Source organism: Rattus norvegicus, chromosome 19, assembly GCF_036323735.1.
Source record: "Rattus norvegicus strain BN/NHsdMcwi chromosome 19, GRCr8, whole genome shotgun sequence".
Classification (NCBI taxonomy): Eukaryota; Metazoa; Chordata; class Mammalia; order Rodentia; family Muridae; genus Rattus; species Rattus norvegicus.
In genome coordinates this window covers 23,452,809-23,480,675 of record NC_086037.1, presented here as the reverse complement: position 1 = coordinate 23,480,675, position 27,867 = coordinate 23,452,809, and the positions used below count along the sequence as shown (strand labels likewise).

General features: G+C 42.6%; 1 protein-coding gene across 3 annotated transcripts; it reads left to right on the top strand.

Moving 5' to 3' along the window:
* Positions 1-25,354, top strand: LOC134483266 (disks large homolog 5-like). Of its 3 annotated transcripts, XM_063278557.1 has the most exons (6): positions 21,378-21,534; positions 22,569-22,728; positions 23,196-23,339; positions 23,984-24,138; positions 24,858-24,963; positions 25,084-25,354. In XM_063278557.1, exons 1-5 carry the CDS (start codon positions 21,408-21,410, stop codon positions 24,920-24,922), a joined length of 651 nt encoding a protein of 216 aa, XP_063134627.1. In that variant the 5' UTR covers positions 21,378-21,407; the 3' UTR covers positions 24,923-24,963; positions 25,084-25,354. The 3 variants fall into 3 exon arrangements, with proteins under 3 accessions (XP_063134629.1, XP_063134628.1, XP_063134627.1); XM_063278559.1 differs by lacking the exons at positions 21,378-21,534; positions 22,569-22,728; positions 23,984-24,138; positions 24,858-24,963; positions 25,084-25,354 and adding exons at positions 1-174; positions 1,200-1,359 and having other exon boundaries at positions 23,196-23,562; XM_063278558.1 differs by lacking the exons at positions 21,378-21,534; positions 22,569-22,728; positions 23,196-23,339; ... (1 more) ...; positions 24,858-24,963; positions 25,084-25,354 and adding exons at positions 1-174; positions 1,200-1,359; positions 2,527-2,979.
* Positions 25,355-27,867: the final 2,513 nt, after the last annotated feature.

The following is a 27,867-nucleotide window of genomic DNA, read 5'->3' as shown; positions in this document are numbered from 1 at the left end:
GTGCCCTAGTTTCTCTCAGACTGAGTCTGGCGGTTACAACCTAAGACATGTTTTCCCTTCTTCGCAAGCGTTTTGGGAGGGGGAACGTTGATTTTGGAGAGACTAGAGTGAAGGAGTCTGGCCTTTCATCTCAAAGTAATGATGGACAAAGACAGCACTTCTGGGGAATGTGTAGTAAGTTCTGGGCAGTATATTTTGAGCTTCCTGTCAGGGGTCTGCAGGCTTAAGCTGACCTTTCTAGCAATGGGCCACAGCAACTGGAGCATCTGAAAAGGAATTGAATTTCCATGAATATCACAATTCCTGAAAGTCAAGGATTTCAGAACTTTAGATTCTCTGTCCCCACTGGGAGGATATGGTAAGGCCAATGCTATTACACTGTGAACTTCTGGCCTTTACTTTTCAATTCATTTGGTATGTTACATTGATATAATAACACCATGAGGAGTCATGGAGAGTCCAACTTTTCTGAGTTTAGACAGGGCTGCAATGTACTACACTATCTTTGCTTCTTTAAATACAGTGGATATCTGACTGTAGGAACAGGGGGAGAATTGTGCTCCAGGCAATAACCTTATGTTCTTAGGCCTTCTCTGATTTCTTCTAATTGCAGGGTCATTGTTAGCTTTATATATTAGAGATGTGTGTTACAAACATGTTTCTACAATACCAAAACTATTTGGATCGTGTAGAACAAGATTCAGCCTGTAACCTATGGGTACTTCTCGGGCATTGGGTATTTCAAATAGGGGAATTGATAAGTCTGTTGACCATGTCCTCCCTGGAAATGCGTTTTAAATCCAAAGTTGTTGGCCTAGAGTATCAGGGTAGGGCATCTGAGTGTCTCCAATCACTCAAGTCTTGTGGATGGTGAATTTATCATCTGAGTTCTGAAACCACAGGGGTGAGGAAACCAAGCTGTACCCTGTTCAGCTGATAATACTCCTGGAGAAGCCATCTCCATGGTCCATGTAAGCACGTGATGTCCAGCATAGGGCACACCTGGCTGCTTACATCTCTTGGTCTCTATAGAGTAGTGCGAGAACTGAGATCCACTGAGGAGGCCTCTTAAGCATAGACCAATCGCCTAGCAGTGACACTGGGTTCCAGGCTTGTTCTCCTGTTTAGGCCTAACTGTGGTCTATGTACACTCTATGCATTCTCCCCATGCAGGTTCACTTGTGTTCTTCTACCTACAGACGCTGGGAGAGAAACATCATCCCCTGAAACTGCCCTAAGCAAGAATCAGGCCAAGAAGGAAAAGGAGAGGCTGATTGAAGAGCTGCGGCTCATTACCGAGGAGAGAAATGACCTGAGAGATCGCCTGAGGTTCCTGACAGAGAGATCCAAGAACTACAGGTATGAATCACTCCAAAGGCTCTTGTTTCATTCCTGGGTCTGCAAGGTCACCTTCATCTTATCCTATTAAGGTTTTGGGTTCTAGAAAGCTGTGCCTCCCTAACCACCCTGTGCTAAACCTCACCTCCCATATAGAGGAGATTCAGAACCTGACCCTGAGGATTGAGATGGAAATTGGACTCATCTGCTTCCATTTATTGAAAAACAGAACTTGTAGTCTGAATGAACAATTGAGGAATAAAGTCAGGGAGAGTGAGTGCCCAGTGTGCATTTGCAAAGCCCTTTACAGCTGGTGGCTTTGCAAGATTGGAATTGCAGTCAGTTTATGGGGAGGCTCTGTACTTGCTAGGCAGGGGACTGAGTGCTGGAAGATCCAGGCAGCAGCCTGAGGGGCCTGGTCCCAAACTGTTCATCTCAGTGCTTGACTAGAAGGTCTCAGGCTCAGGCCTGTTTGTTATTGTCTGTGTGTCTTGCCCTCTGAGACAGCAATGGTGCATGCATTTCTCCTAGTTCTCACAGTGCTCTCTGTTTCCATATTTGTCTTTCTCTGACTCTGTTTACATTTCACTTTTTTTTGGGTGTGTCTTAGTCTGTGAGTCTGTGTGTGCATACATCAAAATGCATATGGACAACTTTTAAATGTTTTTATTTCCCTCCACATAGGAATCTAGTGGTCTATGTCTTGGCTTGAGTATTTACTTGTAACACCTTCATGGTGATGTGAATGCTCTGTTCTGGGAGCCCCACTGTCAACAACACAGTTCTTTGACTATGTGACCACTTTTGTCTGTTTATTTTTATTCTTTGTGCAGATTATAATTTTGTTTTGATATATGGTCTGTTATCAAAACAGGAGAAAAGAAATCACAGGTTTCTGGCTGTGTTGGGGTGGGGGAGCATGGAGAGGTGTGGCCTAGGCATGTGATAGCTTAACTGGCTTGACTGCAGATTTCCTCTTGATTGAACAAAGGGAGCCAGGGAGCCCTCCATCTGGATGCTGAGATTCTGGTGTCCTGGACGCAGAAAAACAGGTTTCTGAAGCTGAAGAAGATCCCAATATGTACAATTCAGAAGGTGTCCTTCCAGGACTGGGGTAGTACAGGACCCACCCTGAGTTCATATATTCCTAAATGCTGATGTTCATAGTATTCTATCATTTGGGGCCAGGCCACACTTCAGGCCAAATCCATATTATGAAGGCCTGGAGAGAATGGAGGAGGCGGTCATGTCAATTCTGCACAACTTAGAGATGGAGAACACTGAGATCCATGAGAACAGCCAGAAGCTGAAGAAGGAGATGACCTTCTCTAGGTAAGTCCTGGTCAGAAAGGCTATCACTTGTGGAATGGCCATTTCTGACTTTCTTTGTTCTGGATTGGACAGTCTTCAGCTATGATTCTATCTCTTGTGCTGTTTACACATCAGTGTGCCAGGGTTATTAGGACTCAGTTTTCAGTTCCATAAAAGAGTGTTCCTCATCCCAGGATTGTCTAGGCATCTGCAGAAGGCTCTAGATAGAACAGCACTGATTGAAGTCAGCAGGTTATTAGGCTGACCTGGACCTCTGGGGTCACACCAGGTTTTACAACACTCAGTGCGTGGACCACATGGTTAGCATGACCTTCTCTTGGTACTACTGACCTCTTTTGAGGGTGTTGGCCCACTACTAATTGATGTTGCCCCCATGCATTGGGCTTTAATGGATAGATGTAGATCTGTGTTCTTTTTGAGAGATGTGGACACTAATTGGTGCTCGGGCCAAGCAAAGAATTTATTCTTCCCTGAATTAACTCTTTGTGGTTTGTGCAGCAGCATTATGTGTATCAAGATGTATTTTATTAAGTCTTCATGGGTATCTGGGACCTGGTAGAGTTAGTGGGACTTGGGAGTAGGAATGGGAGAAAGGGGCAGCATGATCTTACTATACAGACTGTATTTCCAGAAACCTGCTCAGCCAGCTCCTGATGGAGAACACATGCAAGAAGAAGTTGGTCCCACTGAAGCAGCGGAGCAAGGAGGGACATCTTGATTGTGCACTGAACCAGAAATATTTGGTTGACTTCAACAAGAAAGATAAAGACCAGCAACGTCCAGACCCAGCATCATCTGGTAGGGACGAGCAGCTGTGTTAGCTTAACAATATCTGATAAAATTTGCCAATTTGATACATCTGTGCTCTCTCCTACCTCCTTTCTAATTTACACTCACAACCATCCAACCACCTCATGTAATGGCATTGTTCATTGCTCTGTCTATGCACAAGTATTCTGGGAAGTTAAACACTTTTCAGAAATGGAATTATATTGCAAGTATATTTTGCTGATCTTTTTGAAGCTGCAATCTAGAAATGGTGACAGATGAATAACATACCTCATTATTGCATATCCATGTGATAGATTGGATCCTATGCAGAGTTTTGAACAAGTTCGTGGTTCTTTGACAAATGACACTCTGTGTTAATGTGACTTCTTGTGTAGGAAGCACCTTTCCAGGATAAGAACCAAGTGCAAATGTCAAATTAGTACTTGTCATTGGCTTTAACCTTGGTGACATATGGACATCTCCATTCTTCCGGCAACTCAATGCGGTCACTTCCCATTGCCTTGTTCTTGGTTTGCACTGGTATAAGTCTGGATCCCATATTGGCAGCCTACATTACAGTTAGGCTTGCCGGGGATTTTGCCCTACCTGCAGAGTTAGCAACAATGATATCAGTTAAAAGGTCCTTGTCGACTGTCCAATAGAACTGAGGTGGTAGAAGGCAGCATTCTGACAGCTGGCTAGCATTTCCCCACCAAATCAGTGTCTTAAAAACTGTGTTCCTCTCCCAGGTCTCAGAAAGTGCAAGAGAGCTGGAATTGGACACACCCCAGTAAGAGAGCTTCCTGAAGAATGAGTTGCTTTCTCAGGAGTCCCTGATGACAAACATCCTGAATGGTAACAATATTTTTTGGATGAATATTCTTCCTCAGAGTTAATTTGTCATTTCTTAGAGACCCTAAATTTATATAACACTAAGCCAGCCTGACTGATTGAGGTCTTACTCACTTTCTTCTTCAGAAAACACAACTTGAGAGACAGCTTGTTTGACCGCCTTTCATTATGTGTGCTAGAGGAGAAACAGCAATACGTCTGTGCTTCTACATGTTCGTTAAGAATATGCTTATGTTTAGAAATTTTTTTGTTATGATTTTAATTGAAGTTTTCTTTTTGTTGTTTCATATTTATGTGTTCTTGTTACTATTTTTCACTTTCAAATATTTTTAAATATTTTTATTCATTTTAATCCTGTTGTGTTATAAAAAAGTATTTGTTATGAATAAAAATTGAATTCTATCTCTTGACTCTTAAGACCATCATTCTTACTCAAGGGTTCTGTGGACCTAGAACTGACAGCTAGAGATGGATCTCTGCATGTTCCATGGAGCCTGGGCTAATAAGTGAATTCAAACTCACTAAGGGGTACCCAGTGTGATAGTGTTTTTTGTGTGGATAATGTGGCTGTGTCTCCAACAAACACTTTATGATGTAATCACTGACATACTTTACCCAATTGTTAGGGGCATGTGGTTCTTCTGAGAGAGCAGCAGATGCTCTAACCTGTGAGTCATCACCACAGCTCCTGCAGGTGGCTTTTGTTATTCCACATGAGGTGCTGTATTAGGTGGACAAGATCACCTATGATTAAATAGAGAGATCTCAGGAGATGTGTGTTCACAGGGAACTTACTGAGCTTGCCTGCTCAACGTGTTAGGTTGCCAGGCATCCCTACAGAGCTCTGGTGTTCTGGACAGCTTCATCACCCGCCTGCTGGCGGTATGAGGATATCGTCTGGGAGAAATTGTGCAGATGACTGAAGCAGAAGTCCGAGGGCTGTGTATCACGTCTCGTGAAATCGTTCTTAGCCAGCCAACAGCTGTGAACACAGGTTTCTTTTGGAGAGCAGGCCTGTGCAGGCCCAGAACCTAGGTGGGACAATTCAAGCTACCCTTTTTCCATGGCCAATCTCAGATCATATTCAGAAAGTATTTCTTGGGCTAAAGAGTTGGCTTAGTGGTTAAGAGCACTGACAGCTCTTCCAGAGGTCCTGAGTTCAAATCCCAGCAACCACATGGTGGCTCACAACCATCTGTAATGAGATATGATGCCCTCTTCTGGTGTGTCTGAAGACAGTCACGGTGTACTTGTATACTATAAATAAATAAATAAATAAATAAATAAATAAATAAATCTTTAAAAAAAAAGTATTTCTTCCAGGTGATGGATTTCCAATTTATGGAATTGAACTAACTTACTGATGGTGGAAGTGACACAGAGAGTTAAAGTACAGAAGGAATAATCCAGAGTGTCCACCAACAGTTGCTGTCACACCAGGGCTTTTAAAAGCTCAGCTGTTAGAGAAGCAAGGTAGTCTTTGGTCATTCTCAAGCTTAGGTCTTCTAGTCATTATAAGGTGACCATGACACAAAAAGAGTCATCTATATCAAAATAGAGAATAGTAACTAGATTCACACCACACTATCACATTACTACTGTATTTGAGGTTCTCAGTTAATATCTAAGAACCTGGAAGAGGCCTGGGTCTTGCTACACATACTCATAATTTATGTCCCCATTGTCAGCTGAGATTCTTCATGCAGCCTGGGGTCAAGGAGGTCATCCCACAAAGCACAAAACACCCATCTCAGATAAACATGTATGGTTTATTGAATCCAAAACATCCATGAATTTCAGGACACAATTAAATGTTGAAACCTAAGGATAATAGATAGAGAAGAGAATTAAGATTTCTAGTTCATAGATCCAGTAAACACCTTCAACAAATCATAGCAGCAAACTTCCGTACGGTAAAGAAAGAAAAGGCCATAAAGGTAAAACAAGCCTACAGAACATCAAACTAATTGTACCAGAAAAATTCTTCCATTCACATAATAATTAAGACGCTAAATGCACAGATCAAGAAAGAACATTAAAAGGGGTAAGGTATAAATATCTAGTAACAAATAAATTCAGACATATCTGAATTACACAAGACTTCTCAACAGAGATTCTAAAAGTCAGAAAATCTTGGGCAGATGTAATGTAGACACAGGCTCCTATATCCAGCATAATCCTCAATCACCTTAAAAGAAGGATCCAGGTTATTTCATGACAAAACCAAATTTAAAGAATTCTTTTCTGTAGGAAAGCACAACAGAGGCTAATAGGAGGAAAACTCCAAGACAATGAACTAAACTATACCCAAGAAAAACCAAGAAATTAATCTTCTCTCAATAATTTAAAAAAAGAGAAGCACACAAACATAATTTCACCTATAACCAGAAAAAGAAGAGAATGCAGCAATCATTGGCTTTAATATCTGACCAGATCTTCTTTCCCTAATCCCCAAGCTCCCAGAGGCCAAACTGCCAGCCAAAGTGTATGCAAGGATGCTCTATGGTTCAGGTGAGGCCTGTTGCCCACCAAATGGAGATCCTAGAGGTGTGAGGTGGGAATGGATATGTGTGGGTGGGGAAGCACTGTCACATAGGCAAAGCTGAGCAGAAAAGGGATGTAAGGTTTGATGAGGGGAGTGTGGAAAGCAGGACAACAGTTGAAATGTAAATAAATAAAATAACCGTTTAATAAAAAATAGCCAAAAATAAAATAACAAGTAAAAAGGTAAATGAAAATTAAACCAAACCAACCAAACAAACAAACAAAACCCCTGTAGTGTATTGGCCTAATGCTGCTTGTATTTTAATGCTAATTGTAGAACTCAAGACTGGTTAACCCCAAATAACTGACCCTGCTCCCAGTTAACTGTGATTATAATGAAGCCAACAGCCAACAGCTGCACAGCAGAGAGATGGGGGAGGTGAGCTTTGAGGGCTTTGCTAGAGAGGATCATGAGGAGGGAAGAAGGAAGAAGAAGCTGCCATAGAATAAAGGAAGAACGTGTGTGATGGAGAGGAGAGAGGAAGAGGACAGCAGCCATGGTTAAGGGAGAGGAGAGCCTGGTCCTGAGGGCTGTCCAAGGGGAACAAAGAGCAGCCATGATGCTACATAGCCTGTAAGAGTTGAGCCTTATTGTTTGGAAAGTAGATCTGGTCCATGGAGGTCAGGCAGCTTCACAGCTACTGTGCTGACTAATGCACACTAAAAATAAATTTAACACAATATGAGTAACCAGTAAGACAGCTCTGTAGCGGATCCTAAAAGGAATACTTTAGTTTGAAAGGAAGGACAAAACACCAGAGAACACAGGGGATAAATTAATAAAACTAGGAAAGTTAATCAAAGAAGACTGTGAAAACCACAAAAATTAACAAAATGACAAAATTTAATACATAGGTTTAAATAATAATTACATATCACTAAACTCAATATCTAGGGTGGTGGGGCATGAATTCTGCCATGGTCTGAACTCAGAAAGGTGGGGTTGGGAGAAACATGTCTGGTTAAATAGTCCACCCACATTGTGTCAATGTGATTTAATCTAAGGACAAAGAAGTGGAGCATCTCTCACGGCTTTCTTCTAACCCCTTGAAAGGATCACTGGGGTGTGGCCTCAGTACTTCATACTTCTTGGTGGGTCAGCGAAACTCAGGGAAGCTTGAGATTGTCATAGCACAGTATTAGGCTAGATATACTGAGTAGATGATACTAAGTTGTTCAGATGGTGATACCCATTTGCATGTGTTCTTAATGTGGACCTAAGGAAAGAGAGATCAAGGTCCTTAGAATAGAAGGAACATTCCCAGTCCTTTTCTACCATTCCAGACTGAAAGGCTGGTAGGGAGAAAGTGGTAAATAATAAAGAATTAATAGATGATGCTTTGAATGAAGGGTTGGTTTTTGTGCTGGTTTTAGACAGGGTCTCACGTACCCATGTTGCCCTCTCCCTGGCTGGCCCGGTTCACTTTGAAGTCAGTGCTTCCACTTTCCAATAGACAGTCTTACAAGAGGGGCCTCCGAGGTCTCTAGGACAGCATTAGCCATTGACAGTTGAGGTGTGCAACCCACAACTATAGTTTTAGCCACTTTGTTCCATGTCTACCAGCTATTTCAGATTGTTGTTGTCTATGCCTGACAATCACGGACACAGAAAAATAACCTGATAGAGAGCAAGGACATGGTGATCACATCCTTGCCTCTGCTGTATGTTCTGGATGAGGTTTGTTAAAATTCCAATATTGCAAAAAGCTATATATAGGGCCCATCACATTAAGGGTCACTATGCACTGTTTCATCTAAAATGGCCTAATCAGAACTGACCGCCAGACAACACTTCCTGTGAAGTTCCTATGAGAAGCTTAAGTTTTTTGTGTTTTTTCTTCTTTCTTTCTTTCTTTCTTTCTTTCTTTCTTTCTTTCTCTCTTTCTTTCTTTCTTTCTTTCACTTTATAGGTTTAGAGGAATGTATTTTGGGCCACGGATCTGCCCCTAGTATCTTAGCTATGGATATGATCAATCAGTGTTAGTGTATGCATTCAATAAAATGTCCATTTTTGACTAAGGTAGATGCTTCTGTGTTTTGTGGGGTGACCCATTGTCAATGTCTAGTGAGTTGGGGCCCTGGGTATGGTCGCATACCCCAGGACACAGGGGGTGCAGAGCAAAGGCAGAAGAAACTGTACGCAGTTGCAAGCTTTATTAATCCTTATTAAGCTAAGAATATGCATTACTACAATTTTCATTATGTCAAGATACCATAAGATCATTATTCCCAGGATACCAGGAACAATGAGGGAAGATTAAACAAATAAAGACGAATAAACAAAAGCTTCTTCTAAAAATATTCATATAAAAAATCACCTTTCTTATTATAATCAAAATATACTCACCATTACCAAGAGAGCTTTAGAACCACTTCCACAGAAACGGGACACAGCAGAACATAATTTAAGGCCAAGTGAGAAAAACATTTTCTTCTCCAGGGCGGCATTCCAGCCCCTACTTGAATCTGTCTTCAGGTCTTTCTTGACCCTGCCTTGGAGCTGCATCTCTATGTCTTAACAATTCCTTCTTTTTTCTTTTGTTTTAAAGTAACACTTTACATAACGTAGCTAAAGGTCCTTGTAGTGGTTTAGTCAGGTAAAAATAAAGCAACATAATACATAATGTACATAAGATTATGGCAAAACTAGCTCCTCCCATGCTATGGAAAATCCTTTGAAGCCAAGCCTTGGGATCTAATCCTGTCAATTGATTAGCCAATAATTTCGCTATTTCCATAGGGGTAGTATCTTCTAGCTGTTTACCAAAAGACATTCGAACATCATATTTCAAGGCATTAATTACTTTTGAAGCACTTTCATTACACTCTAAATAGGCTTGAATTAACTTCCAATCATGTTCTGTGTCATTATCCATATATTTACTAACAGAAAAGTAGTAGGATTTCATCATGATAAGCATTATAAGCCCGATAACTGGCATTGGCCGCCGCAGAAGAAACCATGAGTAAAACACACATTGCTAAGAATAAGTGCTCAGCAGTAAAGGACTTTCCTGAAGGGGACAAAATTATTCCTTTCAGTGCTTAATCGCTTCACCTTACCCCATATAGGTAATAGGGTTGTCACTACATGGATCCTTATCCATTGTTGTTTGTGGACACTAAGAGGAGCCAGGGCCTCAGTAATGGAGGACACCTCCTCATCTCCTGAGAACATCCATCAGGAGAAAATGTAGCTGGTTTAACTGGATTCCTTTGAGGGTAGGGAGCAGTTCTTATTATTCTGTGCTTGGATCCATCTCCCAGGTAACCAGAATAGTCTCCCATCCTGTAATGAGACAAAACCCTCTCCCCTATATACAATGATGTCCCTTCCTGCCATTCAGCATCCCGGGCAATTTTTATCCATACTGTCTGTTCCATGCCTTCTGGGGGGAAGTTCAACAAAGTGTCTATCGGCTCTTGATATAACTTCACCTTGTGGTAAATTAAGAAAATTAATAACGTATAATGCTTGTGCCAATATAGCTCTGGGACTGGTCTGCAAACTCCTTCAGGTTGCATAAGGCCATCTCTTTTCCCCCTTTTTAATTTTATAATTTGTCATTTCAGGGTATGGTGAATTCTTTCAACAAAAGCTTGTCCTTGTGTATTGTGTTCTGTACCAGTAATATGTACAATATGATATCGTTGACAAAATTGTTTATATTGATAAGAAATATATGTTGGTCCATTATCAATTTTAATTTTAGAAGGCAGTCCCATAACAGCAAAAGTTTCCAATAGATGCTGTATAACATGAGCAGTGCGTACTCCTGGCAATGGTGTAGCCCACACAAATTTTGAAAAATTATCTATGCTTACATCTATATGTGAAAGGCGACCAAACTCAGAAATATGGGTTCCATCCATCTGCCACGATGTATTAAGTTGCATCCTTCTGGGATTAATTTGAGATGGAACACATTTTATACGTGAAGACTGACACATAGGACAATTAGCAATAATTTGTTTGGCTTGAGAATAGGGAAGCTTATATTTAATATGTAAATATCCTGTATTGGCATGATTATGACTGTGTTCTTCTGGGGTAGCAAATGCCACTAATTGATCTACCATAGGATTGCCAAGTGTTAAAGATTCTGGAAATTTTGAATGTGATCTAGTATGTGTAATGAATATTCTAGAGTTTCATAATAACAATAGTCCTTTAATATGTGAGAATAACATTTAATATAGGCTTAGATGTAGAAACAACAGCAGTCGCAATATTCTGTACTACTCCTACAACATAAGCGGACTCAGCTATAATATTTTTACATCATGAGTAAAATCCTGGAATACATTAATTACCGCTAATAATTCATTTTGTTGTACTGACCCAAAAGAAGATTCTTGTCCCCAAAATTTATCTTTGGTCCAATAAGCCATCTTGGTGTTAGAGCCATCTGTAAACACAGTAAAGGCTGATGGTAATGGATCAACAGAAATTAGTGTATTTATCAAATTTTTTTTTTGTATTTTAAAGCAATCCCACAATTTACTATGGGGAGGATGAAATTCAATATTTCCAGTGTAAGAAATCATGGCTAATTGAAAAACCTCAGACATCTGCATTAAATATTCCCCTTTATCTTTGCTTAATGGGAAAACAATAGCAGCACAATCATATCCCCACAGAGTAACAGGTCTTTGTATGCCTTGCTGAATAATTAAAGAAATTTGTTCCTCATTATTTGTTAATGTTTGGTTAAAGTTTTATTTAATATAAACCCATTCTAAAGGCAACACATCCTGAGCGAAAGCGCCTGTAGGATATTCAAGAGTATTTAAACATATAATTTAATAACTCTATCTGGATCAATACGTGCCAAATATGCATCTTTCCATTTTCAGAAAAGATACCCTTGCATGCCTTCATATAAGCATTAATATCCCCAGCCTCCTTTATAGGTAATAATGCTCTCCTGTACTCTTCATTAGCATTTTTAAAAGCAAGCATTTGCAGCAGTTGTCCTCCAGCTTCCTCTCCTACCATTGTTCTTTCCAATGTTAATTTTAATATACATAAAAACTTAATATATGGTTCATAGAAAGCTACTACCTTTTTCAACCAACCAGTATCATCCTTTATAATAAGTCGGTTGGGCCACACCTTGAATCGATGCTGGCCTAATTATAGGAAAAGAAAAGGCAGGTGAATTCGTCATTATCATCTTGTGAATCTAATGGTCAACATGCCATCCTCGGGAAACGACTTAGAAAAACCTGCTTCAGGCAATGGTGCAGAGGGCAAAACTTTTACTTTCGTTTTGTCTTAATGAAGCTCTAGCTTCTTGTTCTGTATTCGTTATTACCCTGTCTGCATTCATGGCCTTGAACACAGTAAAAATTACAGCCCAAAGAGACCAGAAATTGGAATCTTTTTGCTCTGCCTGACAGCCTTTTTCACCTTAACTTTCACTTTGACCCAGATATCAGAATCCCTGGAACCCTCGTCAGGGAACCATGGAGTTTACTCTTGCTGTCTCTAAACACTTTTCTAAACCAGACTGATAGACATGAATTCCCTGCACTCTTAAAGATGCTTAAGCATAGCGAGATGAAGAGAAGATTTATCTTGTCCCATTTCCTTGTAATAAATTGTACTTACCTTATATGACTGTCCAGACTTACCTTCAGGGACCCTGTTCCAGTGCCATAGGTCGACGTCTAGGGTGTTGGGAGCCCTGCGTCCGGTCGCATTCCTTTCTGTGTTTCCCGATGCTCAGTGGCCATGCCACTCCAGCGTGCTTTGAAATGAACCAGTCCGCCGACACCACCACCACCACCACCACCACCACCACCACCACCACCACCACTACCACCAATTTGGTTTTGTAAATAAAGTTTTATTGACATCGCCATACTCAGCATTTACATCCTGTTCAGTACTGCTTCTGGCTGCAGCTGCAGGGCTTAAGAGCCAAAGAGCCCTGTAGGCTCCCAGAGCTGAGAGCATTGACCTTTGCCTTGTTTGTGAAAGAGGTGACTGACCCCCGTGCTCGAGGTGGCCTTTCTGTGCCCTTTAACCCATAGCATAGGTCTCTGTGCCATCCTGTCCCTTTGCTATGATGTGCACTTCCTGGTACATTTCCGTTAGCTCTTGACATTTCCAGAGCATTGGGTCTTGCAAATTGAATTTGCATGGCACCAGGAATAGACCTGATAGCAGGGTGTGGGACACTCCCTATGGGGAACCCTGCCCAGGGGCATAAGCTTACTTTTCCAGTCAACTCCCTGAACAGTGAGCCTTTGTGGGACAAGGTACTTCACGACATGACTTGACCTCTCTGCAGTGCACCCAATCCCTGCTTGGCTCAGATGTCCCCCAGAGAGGTTGTGTGTGTGTCCCCAGTAGAGGCAGAACTCTGTGTGGTGGCATTGACATGGCATCCAGGAAAGTCAAAACCAGAGGGACATGTCGGGCAGTTGGAAGCAGATGTCTGCGTCCATGGAGAGAAGGATGGACTAGACACTCCTACAGGGGGTGAGCTGAGAAGCACTTCCTTGGCTTTTTCACAGCAGTGTAGGCTGCATGCCATGCTGTGTACCCAGCTGTGCTGAAGCCCCAGGCTTTGAGTCTCCCACAGCTGCTGTGTCCTGGGTCCAGGGTGGGATTAAGCAGACTTCAGCAGGAGAAAGGTGAAAACCTTGTTTGCAGTGTGGGGATGGCACAGTCATAACACTCCTGCACATGAGGCACCTGACTTAGAGCCGTATAGGAGCTGAGACAAACCAGCTCTGGTGACACTCATCTGCAATGCCAGGCCATGGGGGGTAGAGGCAGTAGGATCAGTTGTTTAATTATCCTTGGCTACACGGCAAGTTCGAGGCCAGCCTGGGCAACTTTGTCTATGAAAATAAGACAAAACTAGGTCTTGACTCTGAGCATCACTGCCTGTACCTGGCATGGTTGCCCCACCCCAGGGAAGAAACCCCTCTGTCCAGAGGCCATAACTGCAGGAGACCCCTGGCCAAGTGTCTATACAGCACCCTGTTTGACTGGTCTGTGCTGAGGACCAACCACGCTCTCCTCAACAGGAAGGACATGGGAGAGGCTGTTTCTGTGAGGTCCCGGGCCCTGAGATGGCCAAGAATAAACCCTGTCCTTGGGAAAGCCATGGAGACTAGGAACCCAGGGGATCTCTGCAAACACCAGGGCTGGAAGGGGACTCTGATCCTCTACAGCAGCTGCTCTCAATCTGTGGGTTCTACATCAGAGCTCCTGCACACCAGACATTTACATTACAGTTCCTCACAATAACAAAGTTACACTCATGAAGTAGCTCTCCAATAAGTTTATGGTTGGGATCACAACATGAGGAACTGAAATAAAGAGTCACAATTTTAGGAACGGTAAGAACCGCTATTCTATAGGAACCCAGGCATCTGCACTCGGTGTCTGGAAGTGTGATAGGCTAGGCTTCACCCTCAGCGATGCCAGCATGTGGGCACCAAGCCTAGGTTACACCCCAGTGCTTACTGGATATGTGCAGGCCTGGTTCCATCAAGAAGTAATAAAGGGACCCTTGGCAAAAAAACAGTGGGTACCAAACAGGTCAGGAAAACACACCCCTCTGCTGCAACTCCTCTCAGGAGGGCTAGTCTTCCCAGGAGGCCCCGGCTATAACCAAACCTTGTCTCCCAGTGCTTGCCCATTGTTGTCTTGGCCATATTCAGATTTGAGGGCTTTGAACAGAATAGCTTCCAGCAGATTTGCATCAATGAATCCAACAAGCAGTTGCAGTCCTACTTCACCCAGCGCATCTTCAAGCTGAGGCAGGTGAGAGTGGACACCTATTCCCCAGCCCAGCCCGGCCATCACCCTGAATGTCAGCGATGTCCCTCAGTATCAGCATAATGGGGCCTGGGCACCGTAGGTTCCCCAGGACCTAAAGCTATGTCCTTGAACTAAGTGCCATGCTCAGCCCTTCCAGCCTCTTTCAACCCTTCTGGATGCTCAACTACTCCTGCAGCAAGGCATCAGTGTGCACATTCTGTTATGTCATTTGTGTGTGTCTACAGGTGGTCAGAGCCTGTCCCCTCTGTTCCTTTCTTTTGCTGTATTTGCCTTTCTGAGGAGGCAGGACTCACAGGTATGGGAGGCAGCCACATGCATATTCTGCAGCCATGTCTGATTCCTCTGAGGCTCAGTCCCACTTACACACCTACCCTCCAACCTCCCCCCTCCATGTCACCCCTGGAGCTCTGTAGACATTCCTGCTTTCTGTCTTTATATAACTGGTGACATTGCAGCCCTCAGTGGTGTCATACAGTGTTAGTTTGTCTTTGCACTGCCTGGAGGTCTGACTTAGGAGAATGGCTACCATTCTCATTCCTGTTCAAGGGTCAGAATCTGAATCCTATGTAAGGCTGAATAATATTCCAGCACATGGCTGTGCCATGTTGAATTTACACAGTCACCTATGGATCTTATATTTTGGCTTGTAAACACACACATATAAGACTCAAGTGACACCCAAATGGAGAATTGCTGGAGTCCTCCATGGCTTTCTGAACCGTCTGAGAGACCATCCTGTCCACAGTGTATAGGGCACCATCTACTCATAGCTCACACAGCATGAGAAGATTAGGGAGGGTTAACCTAGCTTCTCTGTCTCCTACTTTCTGCCAGAGTAGCCCTAGCATCTTTCTGTATTGCAGTGAATGTTTAGAACCCAGGAGGATTCCAGCTTCCTTGCTCAAATATAGCAAGTTCCTCCTTGCCTGCTTTGAGACTGAGTCTCATGCAGCCCAGGCTGGCTTTGATCTCACCATTAGTTACGATGGCCATGAACTCCTGGTTCTCATGCCTCAGACGTCTCTGAGTGCTGGGTGACAGGTATGCACCACTCTTAAGTCCTGCCACTGGGACAAGAGTGAGCAGAGCCAGCTCTGAAGCACACACTTTGCTGGTGTCAGGGATGACTGACTTATGATCCTTTCTTCCTTGCCCATGGCCCTTCTCCTTGGTGCATGCCATCCTTCCTCCCTGTGACTCATGGGGGACACCAAGCCTGAGGATATCAGGAAGAAGTTTAGTTACTTCACTGGGTTGGAGGCTGTTAACTTCCTGCGTCAGTAGGTGAGATTCAAGCTAGAAGGTTTGTGGCATGAGAAACTGGAACAGAACTGGAATGGCAGGAACAATCGTCGCCTGGCTCTGAGAAGACCAGGTGGGCAGAAACTCATCGTTGGGCAGGTAGTGAGCTCAAGACCAGGCTGGGCATTGCTCAGCGTATGTGAACAGGTGTGCTTACATGGACATGTGTTTCCCCCACATGGTCACCACTTATCCAGGCACGGTGAATACTCCAAGGAGCTTTTTATGTTTTAACATTGTGTGTGTTTGTGTGTCCATACATACATATACACACATACATTCGTACATATACACGAATACACGTACATGAAAACACATGCCTATACATGACTATACACATTCATGCTCACACACAGATACATACACACCTACATGCATACACACATACACACACATACACACACATACACACATACACACATACATGCATACACACATACACATATACATACACACATATACACACATACAATACATATACACACATACAAATACACCTATACACACATATAGACAGACATATACACACATATACATATACACGTATACACATATGCATACACACATTCATATCCACACGTACATACAGACATATACATATATACTCACATACATGTAAGCGCATGAGTGGAAGCCAGAGGACAGCTTGGCCCTTGGTTCTCTCCCTTTTACCACGTGGGTCCTGGGGATTGAGTCAAGCTCATCAGACTTGACAGCAAGCCCCTTTAACTGTAGAGCCCTCTTGTTGGCTGCCAGTCACCTTTTTCCACAAATTCTATCCATGGTGGAATGTTTACAGTTGTTATTCTCATGATTCCTTCAGCAATAGCGCAGACATCATTTACACTGCATTAGGAGTTATAATTCATGTAGATGTCAGGAGAGCTGGAGGCGTGCGATCAAGAAGAGAGCCCACTTTCAATGTCATTATGTGGTATTGCCTTAGGCCCTTTTATACACTCCCCTGGCTTTGTCTGAGTATATGTTTGAAGTCTCTCTATGACTGTGAAAAGAAGTAAGAGCTAGGGCTGGGCCACAAAATAGGAAAGTACTTGTTCATCCAAAACAAAAACAAAAAACAAACAAACAAACAAACAAAAATAGCTCTAGGGTTAAATATTGGTGCTAGTGCTGAACTACACAGCCAGAAGGTATTTTTCTAAGTAAATAACGCAATATTGGGGATGACAATATGATCAAATATCCTACAACATAAGTTTGCAATGTTACCTACATTTTATAAATCAAGTCTGACCACCGTTTTGGTTGTTTCCAATCATGTCTGAGTGCATCATCACGGGAATCCCAAGGAAAATCAGAAATGGGTTCTTGAAGCTGTTGCACAGGGCCAGTATAGACCTAAATACCACAGAGGAAACCTTGATTCTTATCACAAGGGATCATTCACCATCCCTCCTGTCACATAACTTATGACAAGACGTCACCTTTCCTAAACTTAGCCTTTTTCCCAAGTGCTGCAGAAGGGAAGACCTGGTGTCAAGGGGTCTGGATTCAAACCAGAGGACACTGAATTCATTTAAATAGGTGTAGTTCATTGAATGCACACACCAATACAGTTCAACCAGAGCAACAGCTCACAACTGTGTACTGGACATTGCTAGGCCCCGCTCGTTGCAAAATCCACATGGGCTCATGCACAAGTGTTGCAAATGCTTCAGTCTATGGGCCCTGACTGAGGCCATTTTACACATAATTGTTCCAATTTTCCTTGAATCTATTGGGTCCTATGTGAAGAATATACTTGGGGAACTTGTTAAGATTAACAAACCTCATAACATACAGAACATAACAGGGTATGTGACCAGCACCACACAGTTCAACCTCAGAGTTTTTTGTTCTTTGTTAGTGTTTTTCTTGGCATCCATGATGTGGAGAAGTATTACAGAACAATAGGAAAGAGTTGGCTGCTGTGTAATAAATTCACTGCTATTAAGGTAGGTATGGGGGCAAGACCTCAGCAGTAGCCCTTAAGATGGGAAGGAGGTTCCTCAGAAAATTGGACATCGAACTGCCTGAGGATCCAGCTATACCTCTCTTGGGCATATACCCAAAAGATGCCTCAACATATAAAAGAGACACATGCTCCACTATGTTCATCGCAGCCTTATTTATAATAGCCAGAAACTGGAAAGAACCCAGATGCCCTTCAACAGAGGAATGGATACCGAAAATGTGGTACATCTACACAATGGAATATTACTCAGCTATCAAAAACAACGAGTTTATGAAATTCGTAGGCAAATGGTTGGAACTGGAAAATATCATCCTGAGTGAGCTAACCCAATCACAGAAAAACATACGTGGTATGCACTCATTGATAAGTGGCTATTAGCCCAAATGCTTGAATTACCCTAGATCCCTAGAACAAACGAAACTCAAGACGGATGATCAAAAGGTGAATGCTTCACTCCTTCTTTAAATGAGGAAAAAGAATACCCTTGGCAGGGAAGGGAGAGGCAAAGATTAAAACAGAGACTGAAGGAACACCCATTCAGAGCCTGCCCCACATGTGGCCCATACACATAGAGCCACCAAATTAGACAAGATGGATGAAGCAAAGAAGTGCAGACCGACAGGAGCCGGATGTAGATTGCTCCTGAGAGACACAGCCAGAATACAGCAAATACAGAGGCGAATGCCAGCAGCAAACCACTGAACTGAGAATAGGACCCCCGTTGAAGGAATCAGAGAAAGAACTGGAAGAGCTTGAAGGGGCTCGAGACCCCATATGAACAACAATGCCAAGCAACCAGAGCTTCCAGGGACTAAGCCACTACCTAAAGACTATACATAGACTGAACCTGGACTCTGACCCCATAGGTAGCAATGAATATCCAGGTAAGAGCACCAGTGGAAGGGGAAGCCCTGGGTCCTGCTAAGACTGAACCCCCAGTGAACTAGTCTATGGGGGGAGGGCGGCAATGGGGGGAGGGTTGGGAGGGGAACACCCATAAGGAAGGGGAGGGGGGAGGGGGATTTTTGCCCGGAAACCGGGAAAGGGAATAACACTTGAAATGTATATAAGAAGTACTCAAGTTAATAAAAAAAAAATAAAAAAATAAAAAAAATAAAAAAAAAAGATGGGAAGGAGATGATGTGTTTGATAACTGAAAGGAGCTGCCTCAGCTGTGTTTCTCTGCCTGCTCAGTGCCCATTCAACATCACTCTGTCCCTGAAGAGGAACTCAAGGTCTGCCCCCTGCTGCCTGTGAGCCAGGAAGAGGCACAGAAAGGCAAGGCCACAGCACTGGTTTCCAATTACTCAGTAATGCTGGATTTCCAATAATGTACTTGTATACACAAATACAGTGTGGTAAGTTGCAATAGATACTAATCATTTCTCATATAGGGCAGCAGTTGATTGACTACAACTAATTCTATTAAAAAAAAGAAACCTGGCTCTTATAGAAATATACACAGAAATATCTAGGATGGTGGGGGATGAATTCTGCCATGGACTGAACTCGTGGAAGTGGGGTTGGGAGAAAGATGCATGGTTAAATAGTCCACCAGGTTCACATTGTGTCAACTTGATTTAATCTAAGGACAAAGAAGTGGAGTATCTCTGATCGCTTTCTTCTAGTCCCTTTAAAGCATCACTGGGGTTTGAACTCAGAACTTCACACTTCTTGATGGGGCAACTACACTCAAGGAAGCTTGAGACTGTCATAGGCACAGTATTATGCTATATATACAGAGTAGATAATACTAAGATGTTCAGATGGTGATGTCCATTTGTATGCACTCTTAATGTGGACCTAAAAAAAGAGAGATCAAGGTCCTTAGAATAGAAAGATCAGTTCCCGTTGTTTTCTACCATTCCAAACAGAACGACTGGTAGGGAGAGAATGGTAAATAATCGAGAATTCGTAGATGATGCTTTGAATGAAGTGTGGATTTCTGTGCTGGTTTAAAACAGGGTCTCAAGTATCACATGTTGCCCTCTACCTGGCTGGCCAGGATCACTTTGAGCTCAGATAAACCTCCTTTCACTTTGCAATAAATAGGCTTATAAGAGTGGCCTCCAAGGACTGTGCAGACAGCATTAGCCTTTCACAGTTGAGGTGTGTAGCCCACAACTATAGTTTTAGCCATGTTTTTCCATGTCTACCAGTTATTTCAGATTGTTGCTGTTATATGCCTGACAATCAAGGATGCAGAAAAATAACCTGATGCAGAGTAAGGACATGGTGATCACATGGTGATCTCATGGTGCCTCTTCCGTACGTTATGGATGAGGTTTGTTAAAATTCCAATATTGCAGAAAGCTTTATATAGGGCCCATCACAATAAGGGTCACTATGCACTGTTCTATCTAAAATGGTCTAATCAGAACTGACTACCATATAACACTTCCTGCAATCCTCATATGAGAAGCTTGAGCTTTTGGTTTTGACTTTTTCTTTTCTCGTTCTTTCTTATTTTTTGCTATATAAGTTGAGACAAAGATAGTTAAGGCCATGAATTTGCCCCCAAAATTTGAACTATGTATGTGATCAATCAATGTTAGTGTGTGCATTCTATAAAGTATTCATTTTTTACTATGATAGATGCTTTTGTGTTTGGTGTGGTGGCCATTTCCCAGCGTACAGGTGCAGGGACCTTGCTCTATCCACTTAATGATGTTTATAGCCTCATTTTAGACGTTTCTGTGCACCCCCTATATCTCTTGACTATTTTATTTTTCTGATAGAAGCTCGTGGTATATCTTACTCAGTCCTGTGAGCAGTGCTCCTTTGTCGACATTGGTGCAGAGAGGAGAACCCCACCACCAGCATGAGGTTCCCTTCACTGGTGGCTCCAATATTGCACTTTCCTCTGCCAACTGGTCTCCACACTTTTCCTAGCACCTTAAAGACTTCAACTCTTTCTCCTAAGGAATTTTCTGGCAATTGTCGATTGCTAAGCACATGACTTCATGAGTGTTCCCCTAATACACACCCATGTTGTAACCTACATGCAGACTATTTCTTGATGTGATATAAAGCACCTGTACAGAATGAGACAGGAGAACTTTTGACTGCATATTCAAGCTGGTATGAAATCTCAGGAAGTTTTAATGGCTAACATTGTTGAATGAGGACAATGTGAGTTAGTGAGACATTTTTTGGGAAAGATTTGAAAGGAAACATTCATTTAGATGCATAGGAATTACTAAGGTTTTTATAATCAAGCCTTGAGGAAAATTTGGCTTTGGAAGCAGGAGATGCTCAGTGGCTCTGCCCCAGGAAAGGCTCCTGGAAAGGGCACCTCTGCTTATGCTCAGTACAGGGAGAACATTAGCAAGAAGGCAAAGTCTGCTCCCCATGACATCTGCTGTCCCTTCTTGGACATTCTATTGTCTCCTAGAGAGTTCTGGCATCCTCTGTGATGTCACCAGTGTTGTAGTGACAACCAGTGCCCTAGTTTCTCTCAGTCTGAGTCTGGCAGTTACAAGCTAAGACATGTTTTCCCGTCTTCGCAAGCGTTTTGGGAGGGGGAATGTCGATTCTGGAGAGACTAGAGTGAAGGAGTCTGGCCTTTCGTCTCAAAGTAATGATGGACAAAGACAGCACTTCTGGGGAATGTGGAGTAAGTTCTGGGCAGTGTATTTTGAGCTTCCTGCCAGGGTGGCTGCAGGTTTAAGCTGACCTTTCTAGCAATGGGCCACAGCAACTGGAGCATCTGAAAAGGAATTGAATTTCCATGAATATCACAATTCCTTAAAGTCAAGGATTTCAGAACTTTAGTTTCCCCATCCCCACTGGGAGTATATGGTAAGGCCAATGCTATTATACTATGAACTTCTGGTCTTTACTTTTCAGTTCATTTGCTCTGTTACATTGATATAATAACACCATCAGTGGTCATGGAGGGTCCAACTTTTCTGAGTTTAGACAGGGCAGCAATGTATTTCACTATCATTGCTTCTTTAAATACAGTGGGTATCTGACAGTAGTAACAGGGAGAGATTGTGCTCCAGGCAATAACCTTATGTTCTTAGACCTTCTCTGATTTCTTCTAACTGGCAGGGTCATTGTTTGCTTTATATATTAGAGGTTGTATGTTACAAACATTTTTCTACAATACCAAAACTATTTGGAACGTGTAGACCAAGATTCAGCCTGTAACCTATTCGCACTTCTGGGGCATTTGGTATTTCACATAGGGAGACTGATAAGTCTATTGAACATATCCTCCCTTGGAAATGCATTTTAAATCCAAAGTTGTTGCCTTAGAGTATCAGGGTAGGACATCTGAGTGTCTCCAATCATTCAAGTTTTGTGGATGGTGAATTTATCATCTGAGTTCTGAAGCCACAGGGGTGAGGGTCCTGAAACCAAGCTGTACCCTGTTCAGCTGACAATAATCCTGGAGAAGCCATCTCCGTGGTACATGTAAGCACGTGATGTCCGGAATAGGGAACACCTGGCTGCTTACATCTCTTGGTCTCTATAGAGTAGTGGGAGAACTGAGATCCCCTGAGGAGGCCTCTTAAGCATAGACCAATCGCCTAGCAGTGACACTGGGTTCCTGGCTTATTCTCCTGTTTAGGCCTCACTGAGGTCTATGAACACTCTATGCATTCTCCCCATGCAGGTTCACTTGTGTTCTTCTACCTACAGACGCTGGGAGAGAAACATCATCCCCTGGCACTGACCTAAGCAAGAATCAGGCCATGAAGGAAAAGGAGAGGCTGCTTAAAGAGCTGCGGCTCATTACCGAGGAGAGAAATGACCTGAGAGATCGCCTGAGGTTTCTGACAGAGAGATCCATGAAGAACAGGTATGAATCGCTCCAAATGCTCTTGTTTCATTCCTGGGTCTGCAAGGTCACCTTTTTCTTATCCTGTTAAGGTTTTGGGTTCTAGAAAGCTGTGCCTCCCTAACCACCCTGTGCTAAACCTCACCTCCCATATAGTGGAGATTCAGAACCTGACCCTTCCTGAGGAGTGAGATTGAAAATGGACTCATCTGCTTCCATTTATTTAAAAGCAGAACTTGTGGTCTGAATGAAGAATTCAGGGATAAATTCAGGGAGAGTGAGTTCCCAGTGTGCATTTGCAAAGCCCTTGATAGCTGGTGGCTTTGCAAGATTGTAATTGCAGTGAGTTTATGGTGAGTCTCTGTACTTGCTAGGCAGGGGACTGAGTGCTGGAAGATCCAGGCAGCAGCCTGGGGTAATATAGGACCCACCCCAGTTCATATATTCCTAAATGCCGATGTTCATTGTATTCTATCATTTGGGGCCAGGCCACACTTCAGGCCAAATCCATATTATGAAGACCTGGAGAGAATGGAGGAGGCAGTCATGTCAATTCTGCACAACTTAGAGATGGAGAACACTGAGGTCCATGAGAACAACCATAAGCTGAAGAAGGAGATTACCTTCTCTAGGTAAGTCCTGGTCAGATAGGCTATCACTTGTGGAATGGCCATTTCTGACTTTCTTTGTTCTGGATTGGACGGTCTTCAGCTCTGGTTCTATCTCTTGTGCTATTTACCCATCAGTGTTCCAGGGTCATTAGGACTCAGTTTTCAGTTCCATAAAAGACTGTTCCTCATCCCAGGATTGTCTAGGCATCTTCAGAAGGCTCTAGAGAGAACAGTACTGATTGAAATCAGCAGAAGTTTATTAGGCTGCCCTGGACCTATGGTGTCACACCAGGTTTTACAAAACTCAGTGGGTGGAACACATGGTTAGCATGACCTTCTCTTGGTTCTACTGACCTCCTTTGAAGGTGTTGGCCCACTACTAATTGATGTTGGCCCCATGCATTGGGCTTTCATGGATAGTTGTAGATCCATGTTCTTTCTCAGAGGTGTGTACACTAATTGGTGTCAGGCCAAGCAAACAATTTATTCTTCCCCGAATTAACTCTTTATGGTTTGTGCAGCAGCCTTATATGTATCAAGATCCATTTTATTAAGTCTTCATGGGTATCTGGGACCTGGTAGAGTTAGTGGGACTTGGGAGTAGGAATGGGAGAAAGGGCCAGCATGATCTTACTATGCAGACTGTATTTCCAAAACCTGCTCAGCCAGCTCCTGATGGAGAACACATGTAGGAAGAAGTTGGTCCCACTGAAGCAGGAGAACAAGGAGGGACATCTTGAGTGTGCACTGAACCAGAAATATTTGGTTGACTTCAACAAGAAAGATAAAGACCATCAATGGCCAGAACCAGCATTATCAGGTAGGGACGAGCAGATGTGTTAGCTTAACAATATCTGATAAAATTTGCCAATTTGATACATCTTTGCTTCTCTTACCACCTTTCTAATTTACACTCACAACCAGCCAACCACCTCATGTAATGGAATTGTTCATTGCTCTGCCTATGCACAAGTATTCTAGGAAGTTAAACACTTTTCAGAAACTGAATTATTGTGCAAGCATATTTTGCTGCTCTTTTTGAAGCTGCAGTCTAGAAATGGTGACAGATGAATAACATATCTCATTATTGCATATCCATGTGATAGATTGGATCCTATGTAGAGTTTTGAACAATTTCTTGGTTCTTGAACAATTGACACTCTGTGGTCATGTGACCTCTTGTGTAGGAAGCACCTTTGGGATAAGAACCAAGTGCAAGTGTCAAATTAGTACTTGTCATTGGCTTTATCCTTGGTGACAAATGGACATCTCCTTTCTTCCTGCAACCCGATGAGGTCTCTTCCCATTGCCCTGTTCTTGGTTTGCACTGGTATAAGTCTGGGTCCCAGATTGGCAGCCCACATTACTGTGAGGCTTGCTGGAGATTTTGCCCTGCCTGCAGAGTTAGCAACAATGATATCAGTTAAAAGGTCCATGTCGACTGTCCAATAGAACTGAGGTGGTAGAAGGCAGCATTCTGACAGCTGGCTTGCATTTCCCCACCAAATCAGTGTCTGAAAAACTGCCTTCCTCTCCCAGGTCTCAGAAAGTGCAAGAGAGCTGGAATTGGACACACCCCAGTAAGAGAGCTTCCTGAAGAATAAGTTGCTTTCTCAGGAGTCCCTGATGACCAACATCCTGAATGGTAACATTTTTTGGATGAGTATTCATCCTCTGCGTTAATTTGTCATTTCTTAGAGACCCTAAATTTATATAACACTGAGCCAGCCTGACTGATTGAGGTCTTACTCACTTTCTTCTTCAGAAAACAGCACTTGAGAGACAACTTGGGGGACCGCCTTTCATTATGTGTGCTAGAGGAGAAACAGCAATACGTCTGTGCTTCTAAATGTTCGTTAAGAATATGCTTTTAGAAATATTTTTGTTATGATTTTAATTGAAGTTTTCTTTTTGTTGTTTCATATTTATATGTTCTTGTTACTATTTTTACTTTAAAATATTTTTAAATATTTTTATTCATTTTAATCCTGTTTTGTTGTAAAAATGTATTTGTTATGAATAAAAATTGAATTCTATCTCTTGACTCTTAAGACCATCTTTCTTACTCAAGGGTTCTGTCCCTTCCTGTGGACCTAGAACTGACAGCTACAGATGGATCTCTGCATGTTCCATGGAGCCTGGGCTAATAAGTGAATTCAAAGTCACCAAGGTGTACCCAGTGTGACAGTGTCTTTTGTGTGGATAATGTGGCTGTTTCTCGGACACACACTTTATGATGTAATCACTGACATGCTTTACCCAAATGTTAGGGTCCTTGTGGTTCTTCTGAGAGAGCAGCAGATGCTCTACCCTGTGAGTCATCACCACAGCTCCTGCAGGTGGCTTTTGTTATTCCACAGGAGGTGCTGTATTAGGTGGACAAGATCACCTATGATTAAATAGAGAGATCTCAGGAGATGTGTATTCACAGGGAACTTACTGAGCCGTACATGCTCAATGTGTTAGCTTGCCAGGCATCCCTACAGAGCTCTGGTGTTCCCACTCCTCATTGTGGGTCAGGATCATCCTCCAGCACCATTTAGTTTTCATATTAGAGCAGATCTTTCACCTTTTATCAATGATGACCATATGTATTATGCACATCTGATAAAATACAGAATAGAAACTAGATCCTGTAAGCCAGCTTGGCATAATGTGTTCTATTGATAGCAAGAAATGTATCTTAATCTAAGCAGTTTAGCGGAAACCTCAAGAGCATACATAGTGAATGCTTCCTATAGCTGTGAACACAGGTTTCTTTTGGAGAGCAGGCCTGTGCAGGCCCAGAACCTAGGTTGGGCAGTTCAAGCTACCCTTTTTCCATGGCCAAACTGGGATCATATTGAGAATGTATTTTTTCCAGGTGACTGATTTCCAATTTATGGAATTGAACTAACTTACTGAGAGTGGAGGTGACTCGCAGAGTTAAAGTACAGAAGGAGCAATCCAGAATGTCCACAAAAACTTGCTGTCACCCCAGGGCTTTGAAAGCTCAACAGCTAGAGAAGCAATGTAGTATTTGGTTATTCTCATGCTTAGGTCTAGTCATTCATTATAAGCTGAACATGACACAAAAAGTATCATCTGTGTCAATATAGAAGCTAGTTGTAACTAGATTCACCCCACACTATCACATCACTACTGTATTTGAGGTTCTCAGTTACTATCTAAGAACCTGGAAGAGGCCTGGGTCTTGCTACACATACTCATGATTTATGTCTTCATGACACTGTGTGCTTTGTCCTGTTAATGCTACCATTGGCATACAATACCTTGGATACTTTGTGCTGACATCTGTGACATGAGTCAATAGTTCATGTCATCCTAACCTGAATAAACTGTCCTTAGAGTACAATGTGGTATGAGGGGCCTTCTTTTCCTATGAGATAGCAAAACATTACCACTCTTCAGTCAAGTCTGTCAGCCATTGTCCAGTGCCTGTCTTGAGATGTCCACATTTTCAGCTGAGAGTCTTCATCCAGGCTGCTCTGTAACTTTGTAGAAGATTAAATAGGTCCCAGCCCTAGGATTTAATTCCGTGTAACTGTACTTGCCGAACATTCTCAAAGCCCTATGATCTACCCTAGCCCTCTGTGCTTTAGAGAAAAAAAAATAAAGAACGACATTGCACTTGATTTCTCCCCCAACAAAAGGAGAGCCTGCATAGGGCCTTTAAGTAACTCTAAGCCCCAGCTTCCCCACAGCTCCCTCCATTGATTCCATTATTGATCTGTTTTCATTATTGCTCACTTTATTTTTGGTGTGCAAAGAATGTGCACCATGTCAGTAAAGTGTGTGTGTGTGTGTGTGTGTGTGTGTGTGTGTGTGTGTGTGTGTGTGTTTGTATGGGGAAGGGTCCATAGTAGAAACTGTCGAGGTGCATGCAGACTCATGTTACTACTGCCCCATGGCACCTTGCAGGGAGCACTGAAATGGTGGCTACGTTAATACAACCTAAACCGGGTGTGCATGGTTTGCAGTGAGATTGTGATGTCATCCCCACTGGAGAGAGCAGCAAAAGCTTCATTTATTACATGCTACTTTTACCAAGGTGAGGCAAAGCCTCATCTTATAGAGTGTCTGGTAGGATTTGACAGCAGGAAATTAATTCAAGGCTCAAATCAAATCAATCAATTACAAACAAAGAGAAAAATACAAAGAGTCAAGGGAACCACGAGCTGTGTGTTGGTTTTTTGTTTGTTTGTTTGTTTGCTTGCTTGCTTTTTTTTTTTTGGTTCCTTTTTCTTTTTTTTTGTTGAGAAGTTCCACCAGAGAGACAACCTCTTCCTCAAACAAACTATACACCAGAGAGACAATACCTAAACTGACAAAATTAGAAATAAATGGGGGATATAACAATAGACAACCAACAAATTCAACAATCCTCCCTGGTTTGAGTACCCTGGGGAAGTTGGGAAGCCACTTTTCCCTATCCTGTGTGACTTTCCCTGCATAGTGAGCTCTCCTGCAGGAGATGCTTTCACATGCTTCTTTAAAAGCACCTGTTCCTCAGATCCAGGTCAGCTGTGAAAACAGGCTTCTTCAAGAT

Excerpts from the sequence above, each read along its gene's own strand:
- LOC134483266 (XM_063278557.1), top strand. The coding sequence starts at position 21,408 with ATGTTTTCCCGTCTTCGCAAGCGTTTTGGGAGGGGGAATGTCGATTCT. Across the intron at positions 21,535-22,568 it reads GCACTTCTGGGGAATGTGGA|ACGCTGGGAGAGAAACATCA; the intron begins GTAAGTTCTGGG and ends TTCTACCTACAG. Across the intron at positions 22,729-23,195 it reads GAGAGATCCATGAAGAACAG|GCCACACTTCAGGCCAAATC; the intron begins GTATGAATCGCT and ends ATTTGGGGCCAG.